Raw genomic sequence first — 27,062 nt, 5'->3', positions numbered from 1 at the left:
GCATCAATCAGTGTTACGGATGAAGAACCTCCTAAGAAGATTGAAGTCGCTTGAATGTTGGCATTCTTTATGGCTAAAGAGAAGGACTATGTACTTTGTTTACTTACCCTGCGCAACTTTTCCAGAACTCAATCTGCTTCCCCTTCTCCCCCGCCCTGTTTTATTTTCTAGGCTGGTTTTAACCTACGCAAAGTTAACAGACACATCAAATTTCCAGAAATCTTAGATTTGGCTCCTTTTTGTACTCTTAAATGCAAGGTAGGTGAAAGTGGTCTTTATTTGGAAATCCTTTTTACAAAAAGCTATTTAAAGACAAAAGCTTAGTAAATATTCCATTAATAGTTTACATGAATAGGAACTTGATGAAAATTAATGAGTAGATGGGCCTTTTAAGGTCTTTGTATCTTTACAACAACAAGGTTCTTTGATGAGTGATTTTGAGTATTAGACTGTTATTGGTTATTTCAGTGCAAAAGATTTCATCAAAGAAGTCAGCAGGACCCACAGATTTGGAAACAGTATTCAGTAATAATACATTAGATAAAGAGCTAATCTCCAAAATCTGTAGAAAACTATAACATAATAACAAGAAAAATACAAATAACCCAGTCAAACAATGGACACAGACACGAATAGACAATTTACTAAGAATGTCATCCAGGCAGCCAACAACCACATAATGAAATGTTCAAGATAATTAGCAATAAGAGAAATACAAATTGAGATATCTTACCCTGACACTTTGGCAAAATTCAGTAAAATAAAAGAGTAAATTCTGGAGAGGATGTGGAAAGATAGGTATACTTTTACGTTGCTGATGGGACTATAGATCTCAACCAGTACTATGGAAATCAGTGTGGCACTTCATGAAACAAATGCAAATACCAGTCTCTTATGAAGCAGTTATATCTCTGAGCGTATGCTCTAAAGCAATAAAGAAAACAGTGAGTAAACAAATGCAGTTTTCTTAATAGCAAAAACATGGAAACAACCAGAGGCCCCAACAATAGAGGAATGGATAAAGCAACTCTGGTATATCCATATGGAATTCTATGCATCAATAAAGAACAATGACAACTCTCTGAGATGCCCCAAGACAAAGACAAAACTAGAGAACATTATGCTTAATAAACTACAATTCATTTTACAAAGACAAATATTTAATATCACCATTGTCGTATGGAAAAACAAGAAGAAACATGATTTATAAAAAAATAGACAAAACTTTGATGACTGGGAGAAGATGGACAGGGTGGGAACAGGGAGAGAGAAGGATGGGAGAGGATGAATCCCACATATATAGAGGGTTTACGAGGATATTGTTGATTTCATTTCTTGAGATGAGCTGTGTAAATATATATAGTGTTGCTTTAAAAAAAAAAAAGCATCCCATCCAGAGAATTTATTCCTCAAACCTAAACAGTGGTTTAAGTGGCTTTAAAAAAAAAAAAGAAGAAAGGTAAAATTGAAATGGGCTTGGAGTCTTTAGTTACAAACAAGTTCATAACAAAAAAAAATCTGTGGGTCATATGCTAAACCAGAGGCTTTTATTAACTCATGTAGCTGCTAGAACCGATGAACTAGGAAGCAGGGAAAAAAGCAAAACAGGAAGACCATTTCTGGTGGGTGCAGAGATGGGATGAATTCAAGATCAGCAAGTCAGATGGCAAGCTCCGATGGCTCCCATTGCTGAAAGGAAATATGGTGGACTGTTGGATAAAGCCTAAAGAACCAGAGGTCATTGAGACAGGTGCAGGATCCCGCCCAGTGCTGCTAAGTGTTTGCTGTTAATCTAAAAGGTCAGTGCTTTGAATCAACTCTGCAGCACAAAAACTGTTAATTGGCTCCTATAAAGAGAATTCTGTGGGGTCAGTTTTACTGCTATATGAGTTTGCTGTGAGTTGAAAATCCATTGGTTTTAGGAAGGCAAGACAAGAGACAGGGATACTAGTTTGGAGTCCGCATTTGAGTTCAGCGCACAGATAATGAGGGTATAACTTGGGGCAGTCAGAAGAGGGGTGGAAAAGAAGAGAGTCAAGGGGGTAAGACTCTCCACACTTCTGATTGGCTCTGGTCGGTGAGGCAGACTTCTAGGTGGATGCTGAGGGTGACACAGCAAGGAGACTCCTGGAGCCTGACTTGAGTGACTCGACTAATGAGATGAGACAGAAGACAAAGGGATAAGGGCAGGTTGGGAGGTAGATGACGGATAATGTGTTTCACTGTGGATACATTGAACTTCAGATATTTTTGAGCAATCCATGTGGTTATTTATGTCTAGAAAATGTTGTAATGCACATACCTGAGGAACATGTGTTAGGACTGTGATAGAGAGAGAATGAACAATACATAGACGATAACACAGGATAGGAGCTCTTATTCAGAACATCGCGTGAGAGGGAGAGAAAACCAGTTGAGTTTGGAGAAACAGCAAGGCATATGAGTAGCTATATTTTATTTTGTACAGATTTCAGACACTACTGTAAACATTAATAAAGTACAAAATTTTACATCATAGAAATTCCTTCATAGTTGGTAGGTAGTGTTTTTAATTATATTTGTTATCATGGGATAACTTTAGCTGAGAAGCAGAAGTTTGTTTTCCAAATAAACATTTGATTGGGTTTGTTTTAAATGTGAAATCACCAGAATTTTATCTTCTCCAATAATGCCATTGGCCTGTGCTCAAGTTTCAAGAAAGGACTAAGTGGCCTCAGTGTCAGAATGTCAGAGAAGGGGACAAGGCAGTGTTTACGGACTGGACAATATAGAGGTGGTAAATTTTGCAAGAATGGTGCTGAGAATTTCATTGGGTTGAGAAATAGATCAGAATATTAGCGATAACATGTAATTTATATTGAAGTTTGGCCCAAAACTTAAAAGTGCAGGATTGATCAATTAAATTTTTTTTTAAGAGCAAGAACAAGCAGCAAGCAGATTGTAGTTGGGTAGGTTGTGTCTCAATGTTCCTGAAGTAGGCAGAGAGCAGGGTGTTGGAATGGTGGCACAGGTGCTAATTGAAAGGTTTGAACCCATCCACAGATTCTGTAGAACAAAGGCTCAGCAATCTACTTATGAAAATTCTCTCATTGAAAACTCTGTGAAGCCCAGTTTTCCTCGGACACACATGGGGTGACCCTGAGGTTACATTAGCTCCTTCACAACTAGATCTGGAAGAGTGGGCAAAGTCTGGGCCCATTGTTGTGAAGAGCATCCATGGATGAGACCTCTGAGGACAAGATGGTATAGCTAAGACTCCTGATGAGGTGCAAGATGATAAGTGTACCATTCTACATGGTTATGCAACTTTGTATTTTAGCAATAACAGCTGTCTGAGTGTGAGGTCAGAGACACAAAAGTGTCATTTTTATGTTGAACTTGGTATTGTGGCAAGTTTGGTGTTAGATATTAGAGGTTATTGCTAAAAATGATACATTTGATCTAATTTATCAAACTTTAATGTCCTTATGAATTACCTGGGAATCGTGTTAAAAAATAGCCTGGTTCGGGAGGCTGGAGGGAAGGTGAGGGAAAAAGGGGGAACAGATTACAAGGATCTACATATAATCTCTTCCTTGGGGGGGGACGGAGAGCAGAGAAGTGGGTGAAGGGAGACGTCAGATAGTGTAAGATATGACAAAATAATAATTATAAACTAGTAAAGGTTCATGGGGGAGAGGAGGGTGCGGGGAGGGAGGGGGAAAATAAGCTGATACCAAGGGCTCAAGTAGAAAACAGATCTTTGGAGAATGATGATGGCAACATATGTACAAATGCACTCGACACAATGGATGGATGGATGTATGGATTATGATAAGAGTTGTACGAGCCCCAATAAAATGATTTTAAAAATTTACTTAGCTTTGGGAAAAAAATAGTCTGGTTTAATAGGCCTGAGAATCTGTATTTTAGGAAGCTCTCAGTAGATGCTGATGCTGCTGGCTCATGGACTACATGTTGAGGTTGAGGTTTCATACAGAAGGCCAGAGACTTTATAGGAGACAATAAGGGTTGGAGGCTCCTGTGGAGTGAAAGACACAGAATAAGTGAGTTGAGATTTGGAAGGTTTATGGATTGAGATTAGACAATTAGGAACATATATGATCAGATCCAGAATATAGTCCTGGTGGTGGGTAGCTAAAGTTGGCTAGTTGCTTAAACACCAGGCGATTCATCCATGTGGCACTGAAATCCAGGAAGAAGCAGATAAGACAAGATGGTGAAATATGAGGTTAATTGAATTTAGATCAGGTTAATTGAATTTAGATGCATAGGGACAATACAGAGGGGCCCTGGTAGCATAGTGAGCTACGAGTTGGGCTGCAAGGTCAGCATTTTGGAACCACCAGCGACTCCACACTAGAAAAAGGAAGCTGTCTAGTGCCCTAGAAATTTCCAGTCTTGGAAATCCCACAGGGGCAATTCTATGTCAAGAATTGCTATGATCACCTATTTTTACTCATTCTTTTTTTCCCACTGTTTTTTTTTTCTTTTACGCTTACTTAATAATAGCTACAGTAGTAAGACGTGGAGTAAAATATTTCTAGATGCTTCGTAACTGGCAGTTAAAGGCCAGTAAGTATTTAAGACAGTCACCACCAAGTGAGGTCACATTCAGTATTCCTAAGCTTACAGGAATGGGATAGAACCCTTTCTAGAGCAGTCACTTACCATGGGATAGCTTGTCAACTCAGAATATGTAATGGATGGCTGAGGAGAGTTAAAGTGGAAAAGGAAAGGGTAATGTATTTAACATCTTACGTCTTTTAGGAAGTAAAATATCCAATGAACAAAAGAAATAATTGTTAAGAGTTGGAATCAGCTCAATGACAGTGACTTTGGATTTTTATTTTAGGGGTAATACAAGTGAAGGGTCATAAATCCCATTCAGGAGGGCTTCCTACAAGAGCACATAAATGTAGTTTTCTGGAAGTGGCTCTGGAGAACTTGGAGAACACATGTCCTTTTCTCCATTCTATGGCCTATCATACTATCGTGGCTTGCTGTGATGCTGGAAGCTAAGTCACCGAGATTTGAAATGCCAGCAGGCTCACTCAGAGTTAACAGGTTGCAGCAGAACTTCTAGAAAGAGTAGACTTTGAAGAAGGAATAGGCTGTTGTCCATCTCCTTGGAATTATCCACTAAAACCCTGATACACTGAAACATTGTCAGATACTGAAAACCTCACGGATAGTAACAGTGCATTTTCAGATAAGAGTGCCCGAAGATGCAGGTTGGAAACTCACTGCTAGTGAGTGAGTCAGTCATGACTTATAGTGACCCTGAAGGACAGGGTAGAACTGCCCATGTGGATTTTTGAGACTAACTGTTGCAGGAGTAGAAAGCCTGTCTTTCTTCTGTGGAGGTGCTGGTGGTTTTGAACTGCTGACTTTGCAGATCATAGGCCAACATGTAACTGTATGGATCCACCAAGTGGGTAATACCTCGGTTCCTGGCTTTGCACGAGGAAGAATTCACGCCCAAACCTGTTGGTAAACCAAGAGTGTTTTTATAAAGGACTGGAGAAGCTTCAGGTTTTACGGTCTGAAAAGGGTACATGATATTTCAGGGAAATGTGCCACGCCTCGTGGAAGCCTCGCTAGGGCTCACAACTGGTCACAAGCAACTTTGTAGAACAGCGCACTGAAACACAGTGGGGAGCTGTGGCCAGAGAGAGCACTGGGGGAAGGGTGTAAGAGATAAGAGAGAGCAGCTAGCTGTGGGTCCCAAGAAGGACCCAGGTAGATACATGTAAACGCCAAAGTAGGCCCTGAGGGGGGCTGCATCCTAGGCCATACTGGGCTTAAATGGCCTGGTACTGGCCATTTTGATTTAGGCAGTTGTGGGCCCAGTCCACAACTGAATGGGTCCGGAGGGGCGGTTATGGAATTGAAAGGGAAAATAGACAACAGATCAGGCATGTAAGGGCTCACCCCTTCCACAGAGTCAAGAACAAGAGAGAGAGAGCAAATGTATTTAACAATGTGTTTATATAGTCTCAGGACGACCTCATCAATGATATACGTAACAAGGTGATCAGTATCTTAACCCTTGTGGTTGGTAAGCTCATTGGGGGAGAGACCTAATACTAGCATGGGGGACAGGCATATGGAAATGGACTGCTCCTTAAGCCGGGAGAACAAAAGAAACTTGTCTGCTTTTACAGATAAAGGCCTCTGGCTGTACAGTAATCAGTCACCTAAGAGGTATCATTAAGGTAGCAATATTATGGGAGAACATAATGGGTATGACTTTTAGACAGAATATGACAGGGATTAGTCTCCAACTCAAAAATGTGAAGGCCCCCCTCTACCAGAATCCTGACCTTCCAGGCTTCTTATTTATGAGCATATAGAATTTGCGCGAATACACGCTTTTCCTGTTCCTCAGTTTCCCACAGGCAGTCAAATGGTTTACTATGCCTGGGAATTGTTGATTCAAGAGGAATGGTGTTGCATTCATCTTCAAAAAGGATATTTGTGCATCTAGAGTCCAATGCTGTCTGTGATGGGATGATACCCGACTGAATACAAGGAAACCCAGTCAATACAACTGTTACTCCAATGTACGCACCAACTACTAAAGCTAGTGTTGTAACTTGAACTCTATCAGCGTCTGCAGTCTGAAATCGATCAGACCTGTAGTCAAGATACATTGATAATTGGTGATTGGAATGCAGAAGTTGGAAACGGAAGGAGCAGTAGTAGTTGGAAAATATAGCCTTAGTAGTAGAAATTAAACTGGAGATCACATGATAGAATCTCACAAGACCAATGATGACTTCGTCACAAATACCTTTTTTCAACAACATAAAAGGGGAACTATATGAATGGACTTCTAGAGGTGGAATATACAAATTAAATTGACTACAAATAACAGCTAAAACTAGTCTAGGGGCTGATATACCCTATTGCCCATAGAGTTCAGGTTGAATCTGAGAGCCAGAATATGACCTTGAATATATCCCATCGGCCTTTCAAGAACCTCTGAAGACCAGATTTGAAGCCTTGAACACTAACGACAGAGCTGTGGGATGACATCAAAACATTGAGCGAAGAAAGCAACAGATTTAAAAAAGCCAGCACGGAAGACAAAAAATCAAAGGTGATGTCAGGATAGGCTCTGAAACTTGTTCTTCGTTGTCAGGTAGCTAAGGCAGATGGAAAAGGGATGACGTAAAAGAGCTGAACAGAACATAGGGCAGCTTGAGAAAAAAGTATTGTAATAAACCGTATAAAGACCTAGAGTTACAAAACCAAAAAGGCCGAATATGCTCAGCGTATCTTTCCTGGAAAGAATTGAAGAAAAATTGAAGCGTCGAGTTGCAGTGCTAAAGACGATGGCAGCAGTTTTCAACCTGTGGGTCGTCACCCCTTTATGTCGAAAGACCCTTTCACAGGGGTTGCCTGATTCTTAGCAGTAGCAAAATTAGTTATGAAGTAGCAACAAGAATAATTTTATGGTTGGGGGAGGGTCACCACAATATGAGGAAACTGTTAAAGGGTCGCGGCATTAGGAAGATTGAGAACCACTGCACTTTGGGCAAAATATGGAGCCATGCAGGAAACAAAAGAAGATGGAAAGAATACACTGAAAGAGTCACTACCAAAAACCATTTCAAGAGGTAACATGTGACTAAGAACCAATGGTACTGATAGAACAAGTCCAAGCCGCAATGAAAGCATTAATCAAACAAGGCTCCGGGACTTGATGGAACACCAATTGAAATGTTTTAACAAGTTAATGAAGCACTGGAAGAACTCATATATTTGTGCCAAGAAATTTGAAAGACAACTGGCCAACTGACTGGAAGAATTCCATATTTATACCCATTCCAAACAATGCTCCAATTACAGAACAGTATCATTGATATCACATGCAAGTAAAATTTTGCTGAAGATCATCCGATTGTCGCAGTACATTGACGGAGCTGAAGCAGGTTCGACTTGATTCAGAAGAGCATGTAACACAAGGGATACCTTTTCAGAAGTCAGGTGGGTCTTGGCTGAAAGCAGAGAATATCAGAAAGATGTTGTGATTTGTTGACTATGACAAGATGTGCGATTGTGAATTCTAACAAAGTATGGCTAGCCTTGAGAAGAATGGGAACTCCAGAACACTTCATTGTGTTCATGTGGAACCTGTACATGGATCAAAGGGAATTTGTACAGATAGAAAAAGGGAATACCGCATGATTTATTATCAGGACAGGTGTGCTTCAGGGTTGCATCATCTTACCATAGTTCCTCAGTCTGTATCCTGAGCAATTAATCAGGAAAGCTGGATTATATGAACATGGCATCAAGATTGAAGGCAGGCTTATTAAACACCTGAGATATGCAGAAACAGCCTCCTTGTTTGCAAAGTGAGGATTTGAAACACTTTCTGATGAAGATCAGTGATCACAGCCTTCAATATGGATTAAAACTCAACGTAAAGAAAACCAAAATCCTCACAACTGGACCAGTAGTAACATGATAAATGGAGAAAAGATTGAAGTTGTCAAGGATTTCATTGTGTTTAGGTCCACAATTAATGCTCGTAGAAAAAAACAAATCGAGCAAATGGCACGTTACTTTGGGTAAATCTACTCAAGACCTCTTTAAACGTGTTAAAACTTGTTTTATTTTTTTTTCTTAAAACCAAGGATGTTACTGTGAAGATTCTCATACTTTGGACATGTTACCAGCAGAGACCAGTCAATGTCAAAGATCATGCTTGGTAGGCCAATGGAGGTCATTGATAAGGGTTGACACTGGGTGCAATGATGGGCCTGAACCTAACAATTGTACGGATGGCTTAGAAAGGGTAGTTTGGTGGGAACCACTCAACAGTACGCTACCACCTAGTTTACATTACCAAGTCTTACATCCTTTTGGTGTCTCTAAGAGAAAGTATACTTGAGGCACCATGAGGCTGCTGCTCACCAGCTTTCTAGGGAGCATTTGAAGCTTTTTGGTACAACCTGCCTGCCAGCTTGTGTGTGTTGAAGGAACTCTGGTAATTTCACTTATTCAGCACCCATAGCAGGAAATAGGAATTGGGTTTATGTTTTTCTAAGTGCCATTGTAGTATTAACTTCCAGTAAAACTTCTAATAAAAACTGAGTAGGTTGAGAAGAGGGGGGAAATGGATAAGTTCAGACTCAAATTATTTTTGTTTAATAGTTTAAAATTATTTGCCAACATCACCTATGATTGGGGCTAGAACTGAGCCTTTTGAATTCTGTTCATTTTTTAAAGAACGTGGCTGAAGAAAACACAAGAGTACTGTATTCCTTATACGGAGTTGTAGAGCACAGTGGCACCATGAGGTCTGGACATTACACTGCCTATGCCAAGGCAAGAACCGCAAATCATCACCTCTGTAATCTTGTACTCCACGGTGACATTCCACAAGGTAAGATGCCCCGGGAAATTCACAGCAAATGGCAAAACCAAACGTTATGGACGTGACCCCACTTGGATTTAATCTCCTGTTTCTTCTTGACAGATTTTGAAATGGAGTCAACTAAAGGCCAGTGGTTTCACATCAGCGACACACACGTGCAAGCTGTGCCTACAACCAAAGTACTAAACTCACAAGCGTACCTCCTGTTTTATGAGCGAATACTGTAACAACTTCAAATTCTCCAGAAACACATTTATGGCTTTTATAATGGCTGCTAATAAAAAGGCAAGACTAACTGTAAATTACATGTACTTAAAACTACATGGCAGAAGAAATCATGTTTATTGAAATACAGAAGGAAATCTAAAAATTTACAATGGTTTTATATTGAGTGGTTTTTACCGGTTTCATTTCTGGAAATTCTAAATTACTCAAGTCCACTTGTGTTTAATGTGGAGATGGTGGGACAGAACACAATAAACCGACTTACCCCAGAAATGTTTTATTACTTGAAGGTTTTAAGATGTATTGATATCTGCTAACATGTATTAAATGTTCTGAAGCAGCTAATAAAATCCAGTGTTTAAGTGACTGTGATATCTGATACTGGTAGGTATGTAGTTGGCAGTCAGGTCACTAGTTTGTTTTTTTTTTGCTTCCTTGCAGTGTGTGACACTGAGCAAGGGTAGAAAATCCTGATGTAAACTCAATTGGCCTCTCCCTTGTGCCTGCAACTGGGGATCAGGGTTCCCCTTAACACTAACATGATGGACGTACTCTCTTCCAATAAATTCCTTTTTATCCAAATTAGCTAGTGTTTCAGCTGCACATAATTTAAGAACCCTTAAAGATACCATGTCCAAACTTATTATAGCTTATTAGGATTTATTTTATCCTAATTAATCCTTCTTGATAGGACAGTCCTAAGAGTTATCACCCCAAACCTTGAGTTACTTCAAGACCCAGTCATCGATATATATTTCAATTTCTTTTGTAATATGTAAAAGGATTTCAAACAATATTTGAAGAATCCTTTATATAGCCAGCATCTGTAGTTAGCTTTATAGATTATAATTGAACTGCCTTTTCAGTAAGCCTTGAGGGAAACCTGGGCTCTACTTTATGAAATGGCTTTGCTTAATATTTTATGTCCAGAAATCTCTCCTTGTTACCATCTTTTACTCCCAAACCAACCCTGGACTATGTAAATAGTATAGAGAAAACCTCTGGAAATCCAGTTGGAGCAGGGCAGCACATTTTGTCTGCAAAAGGATCGAAATTGCTGAATACCTATGTGAAACCCTGTAATATATTCATTGAGAAACTTCAGACAACAATGCTTTGATAAGAACATATTTATTATATCATCCAGCTGGATATAAGCACAAAGCACTTAACTTAAGGAGAATAAGAAAAGAGGGTAATTCCTAGACTACAGACTACTCAAATTTAAGGGTAAAATTAAGCTATTCAATCATTTTGGTCTTCATCCCAGTCTTTCTTTCCACTTGGCGGCTTAGGTCCACCAGCTGGCTTTGCCATGATGATCTACAGAACAAACAAAAGGAACTGTTACAGAAGAGATCACACTTGTCCACAGCCAACAACCCTGAAAACGCCCCATCTTGTCTGAAAGGACCACACAAATTAGCCTGCTTCAAGACTAGCAATCAACATAAGCTATCTGAGATGCATATGCAACACTAGCATGTTTCTTAGCCTCCTTGTTAGAAATGAAACAACTTGGAGAAGTTTAACTTTCCTGGATGATAGCTACAACAAAATACATCTCAGTGAGAGGCACGCACCTCACTAACTGAATGAAAAATCATGTACTCGCATCACTTCTAGAAAGGCATGGCACCTGCTTTGCTATTTATAGATAAGGCACATCTTGCCAATCATCTTGATCCCATTTCCTTGTGGCTGAGGAGCTCTAGGCCCACCTGCCGCCTTATAATCTAAAGCAGTTGATAAAAAAAAATTACATTCAACACTGAATAAATTTCCATGATCTACAAGCGAGAACTATTCAAATGGCAGGAAGTATTCATAAGCCAAAGTAGATAAACTTCAGTTCTTTGGTAACTTGGTTTATTTAAAATGTGCTAACTCGGCATTTCCCAACCACAATCATGTGGTATATTGGATTTTTAAAGTTTTGGCAGCTTTGGTAGTCTTATAAATCCAGCTAGACCGGAGCATGTACATGGGTACAGATAAGAGCTGTAAACAAAAGGAACCCAGGACAAACTCCTCAGGACCGAAACACAGGGAACCCAGGACAGATAGAACTCCTCAGGACCAGCATTGAGAGTAGCGATACCATTTATTAAAAAAAGCAAACTGTGAAGCTAAGGTTTCTTGGCATATTCTCCATGCAGGTCTACACACACTTTGAAGGCAATGATTGCAGGAACCCTTTCCTTATGAATTCTGTACTTACGCCTTGTCATATTGGAAGTTTTGGCAACAAAAAGTCAGAAGGGGCAAGATTAGGCTGGAAGGGATATGCTTTCCCACTCAAGACGCTTACTTTATGATTAAGAAATCTAGACCTGGCTTGTATTTCAAGGAATACAAACCCACTAGCACCTTCAATATTTTATACTTTAGAAGCTACTATACTGAAGTGACCATCCTAAAACTGAAATTGTTGGAATGCCACTTTAATGTAAGTTCAATGGAATTAGAGAAAAAGGTATGTTAATAAAAATATATATCTTGTATTAGGAAAAAAGTTAAAGGTCATAGTGGACATATTTACTTTATTAAAACTGACTGCTAGGTTCTCCCTACAGAGTTTTTGATTCAGTGAGACTTTAACAAGTTCTACGGTCTGAGTTGACATCGAGTGAAATAGCTGTTTATAGCGAGATAAGCCCAGTCCCTATAACACTACCCAATGCTCAAGTTTGGTTTGCAGTGATCTTTCCAGACTATCTATGATCTGAAAATCAGGTACAACTGATTTTAAATATAATTAAATTTACTGATGATACTTACTTTACATACAGCGTGCAAAGGCTACAACGTATCCCTTTTATCAAGTGCTGATCTGCCTCTGCCTCTTAACTATTCAAAATGTTCCCGTTAAGGAACTTCCTATCACATTTCGACCTGCTTAAAATTTTTATATGGCTTCTTGTTTTCTCCTACTTTTGATGATTAACATGTTTTCTTCACTTAAAAAGTCTAGAAAAGTTACAAAGTAGTAACAATTTTATATTGACCAAACGGTTTATTTAACCAAAGTCTATTATGATATTCTTTGAAGGTAAAAGAAATGTCTTCAACTAACTGATTCCTACTCCAACCAGCAATCGGGAAACTTCTCTTAAGTGTTTATGTGCACCCAGCTTGATCATATTTCCAAAGTAGGAACTAGATTCCAGGTCCTTTTTAGTAGTCTCTAGTGACTAAATTCTTATCCTGAGCTAAAAATTGCTTTCCTGTTCTCTATGTTTAGAATTTTAATCTAATATTCTTCCCAATAATTTCCACCTAGGATTTGCTTCTCAAGATTAATCTGGCACAATTTTTGTTCAATAAATTTATACCATGCTACCAGCAATGGCACTTTCTAATACTTAACAGTTTAAAAATTACTTGGAGAGATTTGCAGAGTAATGAAGCCTCATTAAGCTCACTAGAAAACACATAAAAAATGAATATGAATTCAGGTTCACCACTATATCATGACAAGACAATCTAGTCACCCCCTTGTCACAACTGTTCCCATGCACACCAAGACATGATGGAAATGCTATGACTTGAATACCTGTATTATCTGAAATTTAAAGGGAAAAAAATCAAAGCCTGCTCCACAGAAAGCTAATTTCAGGCTTTGGCTTCCTCTAGTCCAGTGGTTCTCAACTTTCCTAATGCTTGGACTCTTTAATACAGTTCCTCATGTGGTGACTGCCAACCATCACATTATTTTTGTTGCTACTTCATCAATGTAATTTTGCTACGGTTATGAATCAGGTGACCCCTGTGAAAGGGTCGTTTGACCCCAAGTTGAGAACAGCTGTTCTAGTCAATGTCTATTCTAGGGCTTTATGATTCTAACATTTTAACTTATAATTATTATTTACTATTACATGTTAAACGTCCTCTTGATTATTCAAGGATTCTAAGGCTAAAACGTTTTAAAGTTATAGAACAAGATCAAATTTCAAACACTAAAAGCCTTTCTTCATGGGAGGACTTTCATTTTAAAGGGCATCCAAAAATAAACTAAACCTGTAATTGTAATGGACGGGCATCAGTGGCAACACCTTTACAACTCTGGGAGTAATAAGAACTATGCTATGTTCGGTTTCACGAAAATATATAAACATGGAAAATTATATTAAAAAAAAAAGACCAGAATTTCCCTTTCCCCTACCTGATCCACTCTAAGTACGGTGACAGCAGCATTGGTAGCCAGTTTGATAGCCCAGTATTTCCCCAGGTAAGTATCCAGAATACCAGCTTCCAACATGTCCTTTACAGCGGGGACTTCAGCCTGTCAACATAACAATTGTCATTTTTCACTTCGGGTCCTTTTATGTAAAAATGTTTCTACTCAATAAAAACACACCCCCTAACAGCACCAGAAAACTAAATGAGCATAGAAACACTCCACTTAAATATTACAAAAAAGAGAAAGGAATTAAACAACAGAACTAAATATTTAATCAGACTTTATGAATACTAATTTCTAGGAAACCATTTACTATCAAACCTTAACATTTACTGATTGTCCTTAAAGTAATTAACTTTACTGGCTCCATTTTTAGGCTGGATACTCACAAAACAATATAAGGTCATATCTACCCCATGTGACAAAATACCTCAATATCCAATCCAACATTTTTATTTCCTTCTTGATGTACTGCATAAAGCTTGGAGATTACTTCATTGGCCTTAACACCAGAATTTTCTGCCAGTGCCCGGGGAATAGCTTCAAATGCCTCTGCAAACTTCTTAATAGCATACTGCTCAAGTCCCGGACAGGTCTACAACAGAAATGCATTTATTAATATTCTACTTCAATCACATACGGGGAAAAAGTCAACTAACAAAAGGTTATACCTCTCCATATGACGTGATCTGTTTGGCCAACTCAATTTCAGTTGCTCCACCTCCAGGTACAAGACGTTTGTCCTATAATAAATAAAAAACACACACCTTAAGAGACAGTCTGCAGTTTTACAGTTTTCTGCTTCCATTACTACCACCACACTAATGTTTGTAACCAGCCCTTGTTACTTGTTGCAATTACAATTGTTGCAGAGCTGGGTGCTCAGTGTTTGATGCATGAAGAGGAAAGTAAGAACATTCAGAAGAACACAAACACCACCGGGCCTGTATCTGCGTTTCCACAGCTACGCGCCAATAAAAGTCCTCTGGGGGAAGACAGGTCCAGGATAATTTAAAATAATCCTAGCTCTGAGACAGTTAAAAACAAACAACCAAACAAAAAATCCCCATGATTTGCAACATATCCTTGGCACTGTCATTTTGGAAAGCTGTCATACTAATCAGCAATGGATATAAAAATTGCTCAAGTGCCTGCCATTAACGTTCCTAAGGCCCTACAACAGTGGTTCTCAACCTTAAGGTCACGACCCTTTAATACAGTTCCTTGTGTTGTGGTGACTCCCAACCATAAAATTATTTTCGTAGCTACTTCATAACTATAATTTTGCTGTTATGAATCAGGTGACCCCGTGAAAGGGTCATTCGACTCCCAAAGGGGGTCCCGACCCACAGACTGAGAACTGCTGCCCTAAAGAAAATGATTGCTAATACTCACCCTTGTGAGAACTTTGAATGTATTAACACCATCATCTACTGCCCTTTCTATATCATCCATTAGATTGTCAGTGGAACCTCGAAGTACTATGGTAGAAATAGCACCATCTTCCTTTTCTGTCAATAAATTAAATAAGTTAAGATAAAATAAGCAACCCTATATAAGATAAACAACATCCCTACTGTGATAGTTAGGTTATCTCCCTTTGGCTCCCTGGTAATTGGACCAGTGTGCTTCAACCTATAGGCTACACTACCTGCAGGCCAAGCCAACACAGGCTCCTGGTGAGTATATGACTCGAGCTTGAGGCTGGTGGATCCAATCACTGTGCTTGAGCTCCAGATCCTATCAGCCTGCTTCTATAAGCTCCTGTACTACTGAATATTGCTAACCCACCCTGACATTTGATGCCTATGTTCAGACTCTGTCTTCCTTGCCTGGAGATTGTTGTTTGCTTCCTTGACCTTGAGACCTGGTAGCCCAGAAGTTAAAGAACTTCCAGTATATTAACTATTCCATGAAAATTAGTTGAACTGAACCCTCTGTACTGCTGTATAGACTGTTATATTCCTTCTTACTGTATAAACACATATATAAAAATAATCTGAACTATCAAGGTTTTGTTTCTCTAGAGAACCCTACCTAATACATCTACAAACCAGCTTTTACCATTACTACTTACCATGTTTAAAAACAACCACCTGTGTATCACCGACTTCCGAGAGGTACACACTGTCACAATGGCCCATTTCTTCAAGGACAGGAGCAGTCTGGGGATGAAAAAAATCATTGTAATAAAAATAAAACAATTCTGTCCAATAATCTTTTATGTTTTCCAAAATACATACCAATCTAGGAAGAGCTGTAGCACCAACTGTTTTACAAAGTCTTCTGAGATCCCATTTTGAATTCAGTCTTGAAAAAAAGCACCCCAAAACAAACTTTAGTAGTTTTAAATGCACAAGTTAAACAAGAAATTGGCTCTTGAGTCACATTCTTTTGAGTAGGTTCCAGCCCAGAATATCTGAATTGTAATGGTGTGCTAAGCCAATCCCTGTATCTGGGAGGGGACCAACTCGCCAGCAGCGCTGTTGTAGGCTTTCATGATGTTATTCTCAAACTGGGAGTAGAAGTCACTAGAAGATGCCAAAAATCTATAGTGCTAACAAAACTTATAGGACTCCATAGTATGTAAACATGTTTACTTGGCGCAACTTTGTTGTGTAAGCAGTGATGCGCTGTGCATTATTGCAGGTATTAGGCATGGCAGTAGAGGCAGGAATGAGTAAGCAGGTTTTTCACCTTGTCCTATAATTATGTTTACAAACTAAAGTGTGTTCTCAACTCTAGCCTAACTAAAAGCAGTACACCAGGACTGGAATCTACTCAGTTGCAGTAGACTTGGTTCTGTTCAGATTAGGTTAAAGCATCTTTGCATTTGTCCTATCACCTTATACTTTTCCATTCCTAAAAGTCTTCACCGTTGGCTGAATATCCACCAAATAACCATTTATATCATACAGGCTATTAGAACACAGATTTTCCTTACCTAACCAACATGATATTATATTTGTTTGCATAATGAAGAGCCATGTCTGCTACTTTGCCACCGGTTACTATGACATTTGCACCGGTATCAGCAATCGCTTTGACTTGCACATCCATGAGATTTTCTTCTCCCTTACTGAAATTCATCAGTTCTTCAGCAGTTTTTATCAATACTGTTCCCTGGCAAAACAAGCAGGCAAGCAAGTGCTCTTTAAACAAATTCAAATATTCAGTTATTTTTACAAAAGAGATACTGTAAAATACTGGGAGAAATTATGAAGATAAAAACGTATTTTTAAGCAAAATAGAAATTCTACATGAAATAGAAGCCCAATTTATTAATAAACCAAATACACATTATTGGAAAAGTTGGAGGATACTTATGTTGGGCAGGTGTCTAGGTAAGCGGTCTTCTGATGAAGATCAAGACATATCACTAAAACAATGTTATTCTCCAACTTCAAAATATGTGGATTAAATGACAAATATTTCCCCTTCTCTAGGACAATCTTAAAAAACCCAACCACCTGCATTTCAAGAATTCTAGAGAAGTCACAGTAACCTCAAAATAAATTCCAAACTTTTAACTTAGTTTTTAAGACTTTTCACTTTCAAATGCCATTATCATATTTTGTTTCCTAACGAGTATTTTTAAAAATAAAAATACTTCTCATACAGAGTACACTATTCTGTAGCTCCCGGTTCAACCAGTTTTCCATTATTGCTCAATTTGAAGTCAACCTCTGTATGTTCTACATACCTTAGTCTCTGTTATCATACCATCAAAAGGACAAGAGTACACTGCTATTTTTGCATCCTTGACAGATGTCACATCACCTTCAGTTTCTTTCTTAAAAACCATGCCATGCAATACTGAAGAGGAATGCACACCAGAGCCCTAAGGAAACAAGTACCCAATCATCACAGATCTTACGAAACCCAGCAGGGCTAAGTTGTCAATTATGCACATGCTACAAACATTCTTTTCTAAAGTAAAATAATACACCAAAGGAATGACTCCACAGAAGAATAGCATTTATACTCCACTCAAGGCTAGAATCACCATGGGAATGAACCACTGTTAAAGATGGGAGGCCTGCTCATCAGTACACTCAAAAGAACCCAAATTAGAAAAAACTATCGTTGCTTTTTGCATCAGATAAATATTTGATTAGAACATACTTAGTAAAACAGTGGTAGGCATATCTGTACACATATAGACATCCCATGCACTTATGTAAGTCAAACAGTAATACTGTCAAACTGGCCATGGAACCAATGTCCACTATACTTTATCAAGCACACCATTTTAGGGAAAATATGCCCTATCACAATGCTAACACTCAAGTGTGAATTTTATTATAAAGCAACAGGGCAACTTTCATTGCTTTCCAAGTCAAGAGACACAACAGAAATTTATATTTTGTTTATGCACTATTATTAACCTGAGCGTGATGGTGGAAAAATGCATATAACAACCTTTCAAATGTTAAAAGACAGTGGTATTACACTTCCTAGAAATATCAAAAATATTATAAACTGATGCTCCTGAAAAGCAAATAATATATAAATCATGAGATATCATGTAGCTGAGTCTTTTCCTAAGAAAATGACTCATCTAGGTAACATTACATATTTTCACAACTTACCAGAATCTTACAAACTCTGATGTTATCAACGTTGAAGTGGCCAGAATCAGGAAAAATAGATACTGTTAAGAAAATAAAATATATCAAAAGGGATTTTTTTTGGAAAAGAGGAAATAAAGATATTTTACCTAGGCCTTTTCATTTACTTACCACATGCCTGGGCAATGAGCTTGGCCAGAAACTCTTCATTACCATACTGTTTACTCATAATGGAAGTATGGAGAAGAGATGAGACTTCATTTACATCGTGAAGGTTTTTTGCAGAACAACATACCAAATCAGGAAGAATCTCATGGGCTTTTCTACAGGCTATTTCATAACCTTCTATGACCTGAAATGTAGATAAAGTAACTACTTTTCTTCAAATGAAATTGCTACAATTTCATTTCTACAGATTGTTACAAAATGATAATGAATTCCATTCCTCAAGCCACCACTTTCCCCCTGCCCCCCTCAAAAAGCAGTTATGGCGGGGCACCTACTAGTGAAGCATGTAGGCTTTGGCGAAAGCTTGCATTTGAGTCCTAACCCCACCAGCTGGTAACCTTTAATCTCTTAGCAAAGACTGGCTTTGCTCATGTAAAAGCAAGCAAGGCTTATTTTAATACAGGCCATACTCTGAATTCTTTTAAGGATACAATGACACAATGAATGCCAACTATATGAGCTTCAAAACACCCACGGAAAATGGAATAAAATTATAAGGAACTTCCATGAACTCTTGTAAAACCACCTTATATACTACAATGCGTGGCAAAAGTAAATTCAATGATTGTTAGCTATTAGTATAAATTTCATTTAAAATTTATAAAGTAGCTACATATACACACACACAAAATAGGGTGAAGTTTTAAACACTCACTTCTGAAACGGACAGGCCAATTCTTAGAAGTTCTTCAGCCAATTCCAGAAGAGCACCAGCAAATACCAGAACAAAGTTCGTGCCATCTCCAACCTCTTGCTCTTGCATGTGAGAAGCCATTACAATCATTTTTGCAGCAGGATGTTGTACCTGGAAGAGGTTTAAATTTAAATATCAAGTTGAAACACCACCTTTAAAGCAGCACAAATTTATCCGTTTATTCTTAAATGAAGATTTCAATTTCTCTGTGGGACAGGTAACTATTAGATCCTGTTAAACTGATCACGAATGAAAAAAAAAATCCCTTTGGGCTTAATCACACAAATATATCACTAGGAATGGAAACAAATCCAAGTGTATCTCTTTTGATAGTTACCTATATGTAAGGCTCAGCACATCATTATCCAAAGGCAAGAACGCATTGCTACAGTATCATATAAACATACATGGAAAATATTTAAACATGAAGCGTAGTATTTCCTGTCCTCTTATATAGGTTTATACACTTCAAAGGTGCTGCTTCCCTTTCTAAACCCTCCCCAAACAATACTGTGTTCTCTGATTCATAGCACACCAAAGCAATTCTGGCATCCTCAGGGAACGTGAGTCAGGTATTCCCCCACCCCTTTTGGGGTGGTAGGAGGAGAGCCTGACGGGCATGATTAGAACTATAGGGTGAGTGGGTTAGTTTCTCAATGGGATTCTCATAGGACATCCCTGTACCCAAGAATGAGCAGGTACAGTCATGATGTGGTGTGTGTGTGTGTGTGGGGGGGCAGGTTGGAGAGAAATCATTCCTGCAACTTTCCTGGCCTTTGGCTTCAGTCTTCAAATTTATAAAAACTTCTAACAAATCTGTGATCATTCTGTATGCTCTGAGGAAACCTATAAAGGTTTGAGTTCTCCAAAACAGGCACTACAATGTTTAGAGATCCGTCTTGAATTTTACTTGATCAGCAGACTCTCAAAAGCCAGTTGTTTGTATTGGTAAATCCCACGACTTGTCTTTGATTATGATTTGCTTCATTAAAAAAAAAAAATAAAAATCAACCTCATTCATTAGCTTTAGTTTTGCTTAAAAAAACAAAACAGCACTTCCAGTTAGTTTATCTTTGTGCAATGCCATTTGGTACCCATCAAGCTGAATGTTTGCTACGGCCAAGCTGCCTAAAATTGAAAATGCCGAGTCAAGATTCCAATGCTTCTAGCTTATAGTTATGGTCGTCTTCCATCCACCAATTTCTGGAATTCTGTCAGCATCTTCATTTGCTGAAGTTGAGCATCTTCCCTCTTTTGCCTCATCTTTGAGGTCCTGTGACCTTCCTTAAAATGTTTGGGCCACTGTAAAAAACTACTGTTTTATGTCAGTCAGTAGCCCCATAAATTTGTTCCAGGGGTTCTCAAACTATTAAAACAGGGGGCCAGTTCACCATCCCTCAGACTGTTGGAGGGCCAGACTATAGTTTAAAAAGAAACTATGAATAAATTCCTATGCACACTGGACGAGTCGGTTGCTAAACAGGACAGGCAGTGGCGGGCGGCAAAAACACCCTGTAGGCCGGATAAAATTTCCTCGGCGGGCCGTGGTCTGAGGACCTCTGGTTCAGACCTTTACTGATTGGGAAGATGTCCACCTGAATTCTGTTAAAACCCCAACTCAAGTAAGCTGATACTGTTGTTTTATTTGCTATGAAAGTGGGTGGTTCAAATTACTATCACTCTACAGGAAAAAGATGAGGCTCTTTGCTCCTGTAAAGAATTAGTCTCAGAAAGTCCACACAGAGTCACTATGAATCAGAATTGACTCGATGGCAGTGCGTTTGGCTCATTGTATTTAACATCGACATAAAGACAACTTGGATCATCAAGTATCAAATTTTGTTCATCCCTTAAAAGAATTATATTGCTATTTAAAAGGTTATAGAAATATTAATGTATCTACAGTTACATTTAAAAGATAGGATTAAGTCCTGGTGGGTTAAAGGCTAAGTTTACAAACTTCTCCCTGAATTAAGTACTTAATGTAATTCCCCAATCATATTGCAGCCCTTGTGTCCCAATGCCGGACCTTCCTGATAACACGATGGCAGTATTCTTTCTGTAGCCTCTATTAATGTAAAATCTGAAGCTCAATAAAATTTCATTAATTATATTTTTACAAAGTCAAGCAAATGGTATGGATGGTTAAAAGCTGTAGCTTTCAGAACCAGGTGTTTCTATATTACAGAATAATTTATGTCATTGTCAATCTATAAAACTAGAATAGAATCTATTAGCTCTGATTATTAACATATAAACCTTTATCACAACAGAATCTTAAACATTAATGAAGATTTTTTAAATTGGAGTACTTAAAATGTTGAGTTCAAACACTTTAATTAATTCTGTATAAGTTTTCAAGTAGGAAATTTAGTCATACAGTAAAACCTGAAAAAGCAGAAATCTTGTACAAAGTGTAAACCTGCCAGAGAATAAAAATGTAAAAATTTTCCACTAAAGTAAGTGATTGAAGAGTAGTTACATGGCACCCTGCCAAAGTAGAACACCTGAAAGACCCTGGAAAGCAAGGCAGCCTGGCTTGTTCTGGACACAGGTTTCACTGCCGTCCCACCCACCTGCAATAAAAAAGATCTTCTATGTTAAAATCTATTTGATGTTACCAAAACAGTCATTCTTTTAAAACTTACTTCTAGCTCTCTTAGAATAGTTGCTGCATCATTTGTTACAAACAATTTCTCCAGATGGTTGATAACCATTTTGTTCATTCCTTGAAAAGAAAAAAAACATTATTATTCAATTCTTTCCCTAAACCCAGGTAAACCTAGTTGAGCACTATAAAATATATTCACATTTTGAAAGTTGAGGATGCCAAATCTTATCATATTTTTGATTTTCCTTTAGTTTAGGATTAGCAGGAAGCAAATGCTCAATAAACAGAAGGATTTACAGGTCCTTAATCCTATATAGGGTTGCAATGAGTCAGACTCAACTAGGTAACAAACAGTAGGTCTCAATGGAATAAAGGTCACATTTTGATTCCAATGCAATTAGAAATTACCGTTTGGGCCATATGCTGTCCGAGTAGTTTGGGCAAGCTCCTTGCAAGCCTGAATGTTTCTGTATACAGCCTCTTCTAATCCTGAAAAATGCTGTAAAATATTTCTGATTAAGCAAGAAGGGGAAACATAATTCAATACAAATACAGTAAATGTCTTTGAAGAATTTGCTTGTAATAATCAGTACTACTTAGAGATTTGGGACATGGATTCAAAGACCGACTGGCTCTGAATCTTTTTGTTAATTAACCACACTGCATGACTGTTGCAATGTAGCTAACACTTATTTCATCTGTAAAATGAGGGCAAGATTATCTACCTCACAGAACTGAGATGATCAGACTTACGTATGTATGTAAAGCACAGTAACTGGTTTTCATTAAACGATTCCTATATTTGCTCAATAGCAGGATGAGTAAGACATGACATTTTGAGACAGCTGACACCTACTTATACATCAAATCGTAAGGCCCATACTTTTTTTAATGCAGTGAAAAAGTATCGCAGGGAAGAGTGCCAGTAAAATACCTCTTCCAAGTTTATCAGTATTTTCGAATTAGATGCTGAAATGTACACACATTTTTCTTTTGTGTTAGGACCCTAGACGTCTCATTCAGGATTTGGGGTAATCGGCATTTCACACTTATAAAGTAATGAAACATCGGACTGCAAATATTTAGTACTAACATAAACAGACTTCTAAAGGTTCTTTTGAGTTGGAAAACAATTCCCCCGAACACATGATTATTTTTTTAGAGGTGGAATTAATATGGGGCCTCTTATGAGCCTCCTGTACATATGAATATTCTTCTAGAGCTCTGCTGTGCCAACATAGTTAACTGCTAGGCAAATATAGTCACTAAAAATTAAAAAGTTTCTTCAGGTATATCAGTCATGCAAGTGGCTCAGTAATCACAACTGGCTAATGGTACAAAGAACACTTCCATTATTGAAGGAAAGTTCCAGAACTTTTGTATAATTCATTAAAAAAAACACCAACTCTGAGCTAGAAATGTAAATAACCACTACTTTGGAAGTTTCTTCAATTAAACGAAGTAGGCTTTTTTTAGCAGTACTGTCTGATCTTACGGTTTCCACTCTGACTCCTCCCCTACTCTCACACTTAAAAAAAACAACAACCATACATTGCATCCTCCCACCCCCATAAGACCTTTCAAAAAAAAATCTTTCAATGGCTTTTCAGCCTAAATAAAATACAAGACCCTCTTCAGGGATACAGTCTCAGAAGGATTTGGCTTCTGCCCACCTCACAGTTAGTCCATTCTAAATCATCGCAAGTCGATAGGACAGAACTGTCCACGTGGGCTTCCTAGACTCTTCTTTCCTGGAGTAAAAAGCCTCATCTTTCTTCTGTGGAACAACTGCTGATGGCTGGGTGGTTCTGAACTGCTGATCTTGCAGCTAGCACACAACCCATTATGGTTCCTGGCACCTGCCTATAAACCCAAAACCAAACTCACTGTGGAATCAATTCTCATTCACAACAACCGTATTAGGGTAGAACTGCACCTGTGGATTTGCAAGATGTAATACTCTATGGAATTCAAAGCTTGTTTCCTTTTCCAGAGGCAGATGGTTTCGAACTGCTGACCTTGCTGTTAGTAACTCAATGTGTTTAACCCTTCTTACCAGGGAGCCCTTGGCCCTAGCTATAGCTTTTAGAATTTCTTTTTTTTAACCATTTTTTTCACCCCTTGATAAGCTTTAGCCCCATCATCCCTATTACTGTTCCTAACAGTTCAAAACTCATTTAATTCTCAGTCTTTAAAAAATACTAAACTTTTGGGGTGAAGGGAGACGTCGGACAGGGCAAGATGACAAAACAATAATTTATAAATTATCAAGGGCTCATGAGGGAGTGGGGAGCAGGGAGGGAGGGGGAAAAAAGAGGACCTGATGCAAAGGGCTTAAGTGGAGAGCAAATTCTTTGAAAATGATGAGGGCAAAGAACGTACAGATGTGCTTTACACAATTGATGTATGTATGGATTGTGATAAGAGTTGTATGAGCCCCTAAGAAAATGTTTTAAAAAATACTAAACTTTATTGGTTCGTTATCAACTCAGCACTAAGTAGAGTTCCTCCCTGACAATTCTTTTCTCAGATTGTAAAGTCTGGGGAAACAAATCTCTTTCACTGTCGACCTGTAAGTCATTTATTGAATTAATATCTCCAATTATCTCATCTAGTGTTCTGCAGCAACTGACATCTGAAAAACATTTAAATTATGCTTTGTGATATGGGGTTGGTATGAGTTGAAATCGATTAAGTGACAGTGGATATAAAATAAGTTTTCAAATCTAATTAATGAATTGTCTTCCCTTGGACTTAGGTTTTTCTCCTTTTTAGGAAGGGAGAAGGCAATGCCCATTGCAGCAACATTTCTGCAGCATTTCTATTACGTCCTGACATTCCATAGTCCAAGTTACCCAAAACGGTATCTTGCAAATACTAAGCACCTGCTAGTGCGCACTCTTCCTTTCTGAATGTTCAAGATCTAACATAAAACAAAATTACGTTATTTGGTCCTGAGCCTCGGTTGCCTTGTGGGTTACATTAGTAAATCAGATGGTTAGAACGCAAAAGTTCGGCTCCCGCCTCTTTAAAGATGAGGAATGCAAGGTCTCGAGGGCCAAATTTCATATCAAACAGGAGTGGGGACCAGAACCCAGTAGGATTGCATGTAGCGTTCCTACTGCTCTGAACGCCTGCTTCTGCAGACGGCAAACTCAGCGGGCGTCCTTTCCCACCCTGGAGTGTAGACACCACGGCATGAACCGGACAGGAATCGACCCGCAAACCCAAAGCAATTCACCCACGTTATCCGCCTTCATCCTTCAGAAAGGGGGGATCTAATCGGCCCCATCTTACAGGTGAAGGACAGGTGCTCGAGGGGCTTCCCATAGGCCCGGCTAGGAAGTGAACGTAAACCCTGCGGCGTGGCCCGCCCGGGTCGCCGGGACCTTCCGTTCATCCGGCCTTTCCCGGGGCGGGGAGGAACCACAGCGCCCGTGGGTCTGGGCGGGCGCGCCCCACCGTGCTCGCCTCTCTTTCTGGAATCTTCGCCTTCCCCGCCTGACGGGCCGAGGGAGCACGCTCGGCCCGTTAGTAGGCCCTCCTCCCTCGCTGCGGTCCCGCAGCTCCGTGCAGCCCCTCCCAGCGCACCCCCTTTCACCACTTCTTACTTTCGCTCCTTCCTTGAGCATCTGGGCAAAGCCCGGAGCTTTAGGGACGTGAAGCGCCATGGCCCGGCCTGAGAAAGCACTCCACGCGCTCACGTTTCTAGATTCCGGGGGAAACGAGGGGCGCGCACAGCCTTCTGGGATCGCAACCAGCTGCCGCCTCACGCTGGTCCTTTCTCCAGCCGGACACGCCCTTTTTCTCTAGCACATTCCCCAACCGCCTGGCGGAAGCCTCGCGAGAACTATGGCAGCCCCCTCAGCCAGACCGAGCAGACGATCTTCAATCAAGTCGATCGGGCAGGTCGATCGCAGATCGCACTTCCTGTTATTGCCTGCGCTGGGAGCCTGCGCAAGGAGCCTTATGCAGTTTGAGTTCCGGAGCCCGAGGATTGTTCCCCGGGTGGAGAATCGGCGGGCGTGTGTGCGTTTTGACCCGAGCCTACACCTCCCAAGCTTAATTTCCGTATAATTTTCCAGACCCGCCTGCAACATTAGGTCAGATGTGCCTTTTTTGTCTCTCCGAAACCAAGCAGCTATCATACCTAATGTGTGTGTATACCTGTATATACTTACATCCATGCTTCGAAGGAAGACTGGACTTTCTACTGTGAAGAGTTGCAGTCGTATCCTTCCTTCCCGAGAGGGTGCCTATGAGTGGGCACCGACTCACGGCAGTGAGTTTGGTGTTGGTTTTGTACGTACAGTTATAGCTCGATCTCACGGCTTCACGCTGGAACTTTCCATTATATGGAACAGAAACAGCGAAGTTGTGTGCGTGCGTGCGTGTGTGTGTTTCTGCTTGAAAATCAGACTTGAAAAAATATTTTTAGGCCCAGAGTCACTTGTCGCAGGGATGACACTTCAGTCTAAGCGCTGCTCTTGCTCAGACAACATACACTGCATGTATTAGTGCATTAAAGCTTTCATCACTGCTTCCCGCCCCACTCCCCCTAAAATATTGTAACCGTAGGTCCAAAGGAAGTTAGTGACGCCAGCAATAAAGCGAAGGAAAACCGAGAACCATGCTAGAGTTAAAAAAAGAAATCACTGCCAAATTTGAATCAGGTCCCCGATAGTCTGATTTGGTGTCTGAATATAACGTGGTTAAGGCAATGTTATTAACATTTTTGAAAAGAATGTGATTAAAGCTGCGAATATATGGGGAACCCATTACACCTCCTCCCTGGGGGATGAACAACAGAAAAGTGGGTGAAAGGAGACATATATGACAAAATAATAATTTATAAATTATCAAGGGCTCATGAGGGAGGGGGGAAAATGAGGAGCTGATGCCAGGGCTTAGGTAGAGTGCAAATGTTTTGAAAATGATGAGGGTAATGAATGTACAAATGTGCTTTACACAATTGATATATGTATGGATGTGATAAGAATTGTTTTTTTTAAAGCTGCGAATATAGCGAAAGTTATGAAATCATTAACCATGAAACAACCCAGACCATCAAACAGGTTGACAAGTTACTGTTAACTTGGATATTCAGAAACAACTTTATAGCAATAGCTTGTCCAAGACAGTGATACTGGAGAAAGCTA

At 39.3% G+C, this 27,062-nt stretch overlaps 2 protein-coding genes across 3 annotated transcripts in view; one reads left to right on the top strand and one right to left on the bottom strand.

The window, feature by feature from the left end:
* Positions 1-10,924, top strand: part of USP16 (ubiquitin specific peptidase 16) — a 42,480-nt gene extending 31,556 nt beyond the window's left edge. For both annotated transcript variants that reach the window (XM_075542383.1, XM_075542384.1), the window contains 3 exons: positions 172-258; positions 9,244-9,400; positions 9,494-10,924. In XM_075542383.1, the coding sequence (XP_075398498.1) occupies positions 172-258; positions 9,244-9,400; positions 9,494-9,618 (369 nt within the window). In that variant the 3' untranslated portion in view covers positions 9,619-10,924. The remainder of the gene's footprint in view (positions 1-171; positions 259-9,243; positions 9,401-9,493) is intronic.
* Positions 10,732-25,687, bottom strand: CCT8 (chaperonin containing TCP1 subunit 8). The gene is made up of 15 exons (XM_075542385.1): positions 25,515-25,687; positions 22,312-22,402; positions 21,941-22,020; positions 19,254-19,403; positions 18,542-18,722; positions 18,392-18,453; positions 17,503-17,640; positions 16,744-16,922; positions 16,043-16,109; positions 15,877-15,964; positions 15,195-15,310; positions 14,471-14,542; positions 14,230-14,394; positions 13,782-13,901; positions 10,732-10,939 (listed from the first exon to the last, which is right to left on the bottom strand). The coding sequence occupies exons 1-15, from the start codon at positions 25,572-25,574 to the stop codon at positions 10,862-10,864; spliced, it is 1,647 nt and encodes a 548-aa protein (XP_075398500.1). The 5' UTR covers positions 25,575-25,687; the 3' UTR covers positions 10,732-10,861.
* Between the last annotated feature and the right edge of the window lie 1,375 nt (positions 25,688-27,062).

The sequence above is a fragment of the Tenrec ecaudatus genome, chromosome 2 (assembly GCF_050624435.1).
Source record: "Tenrec ecaudatus isolate mTenEca1 chromosome 2, mTenEca1.hap1, whole genome shotgun sequence".
NCBI classification, from domain to species: domain Eukaryota; kingdom Metazoa; phylum Chordata; class Mammalia; order Afrosoricida; family Tenrecidae; genus Tenrec; species Tenrec ecaudatus.
This window is presented reverse-complemented; position numbering and strand designations above follow the sequence as displayed.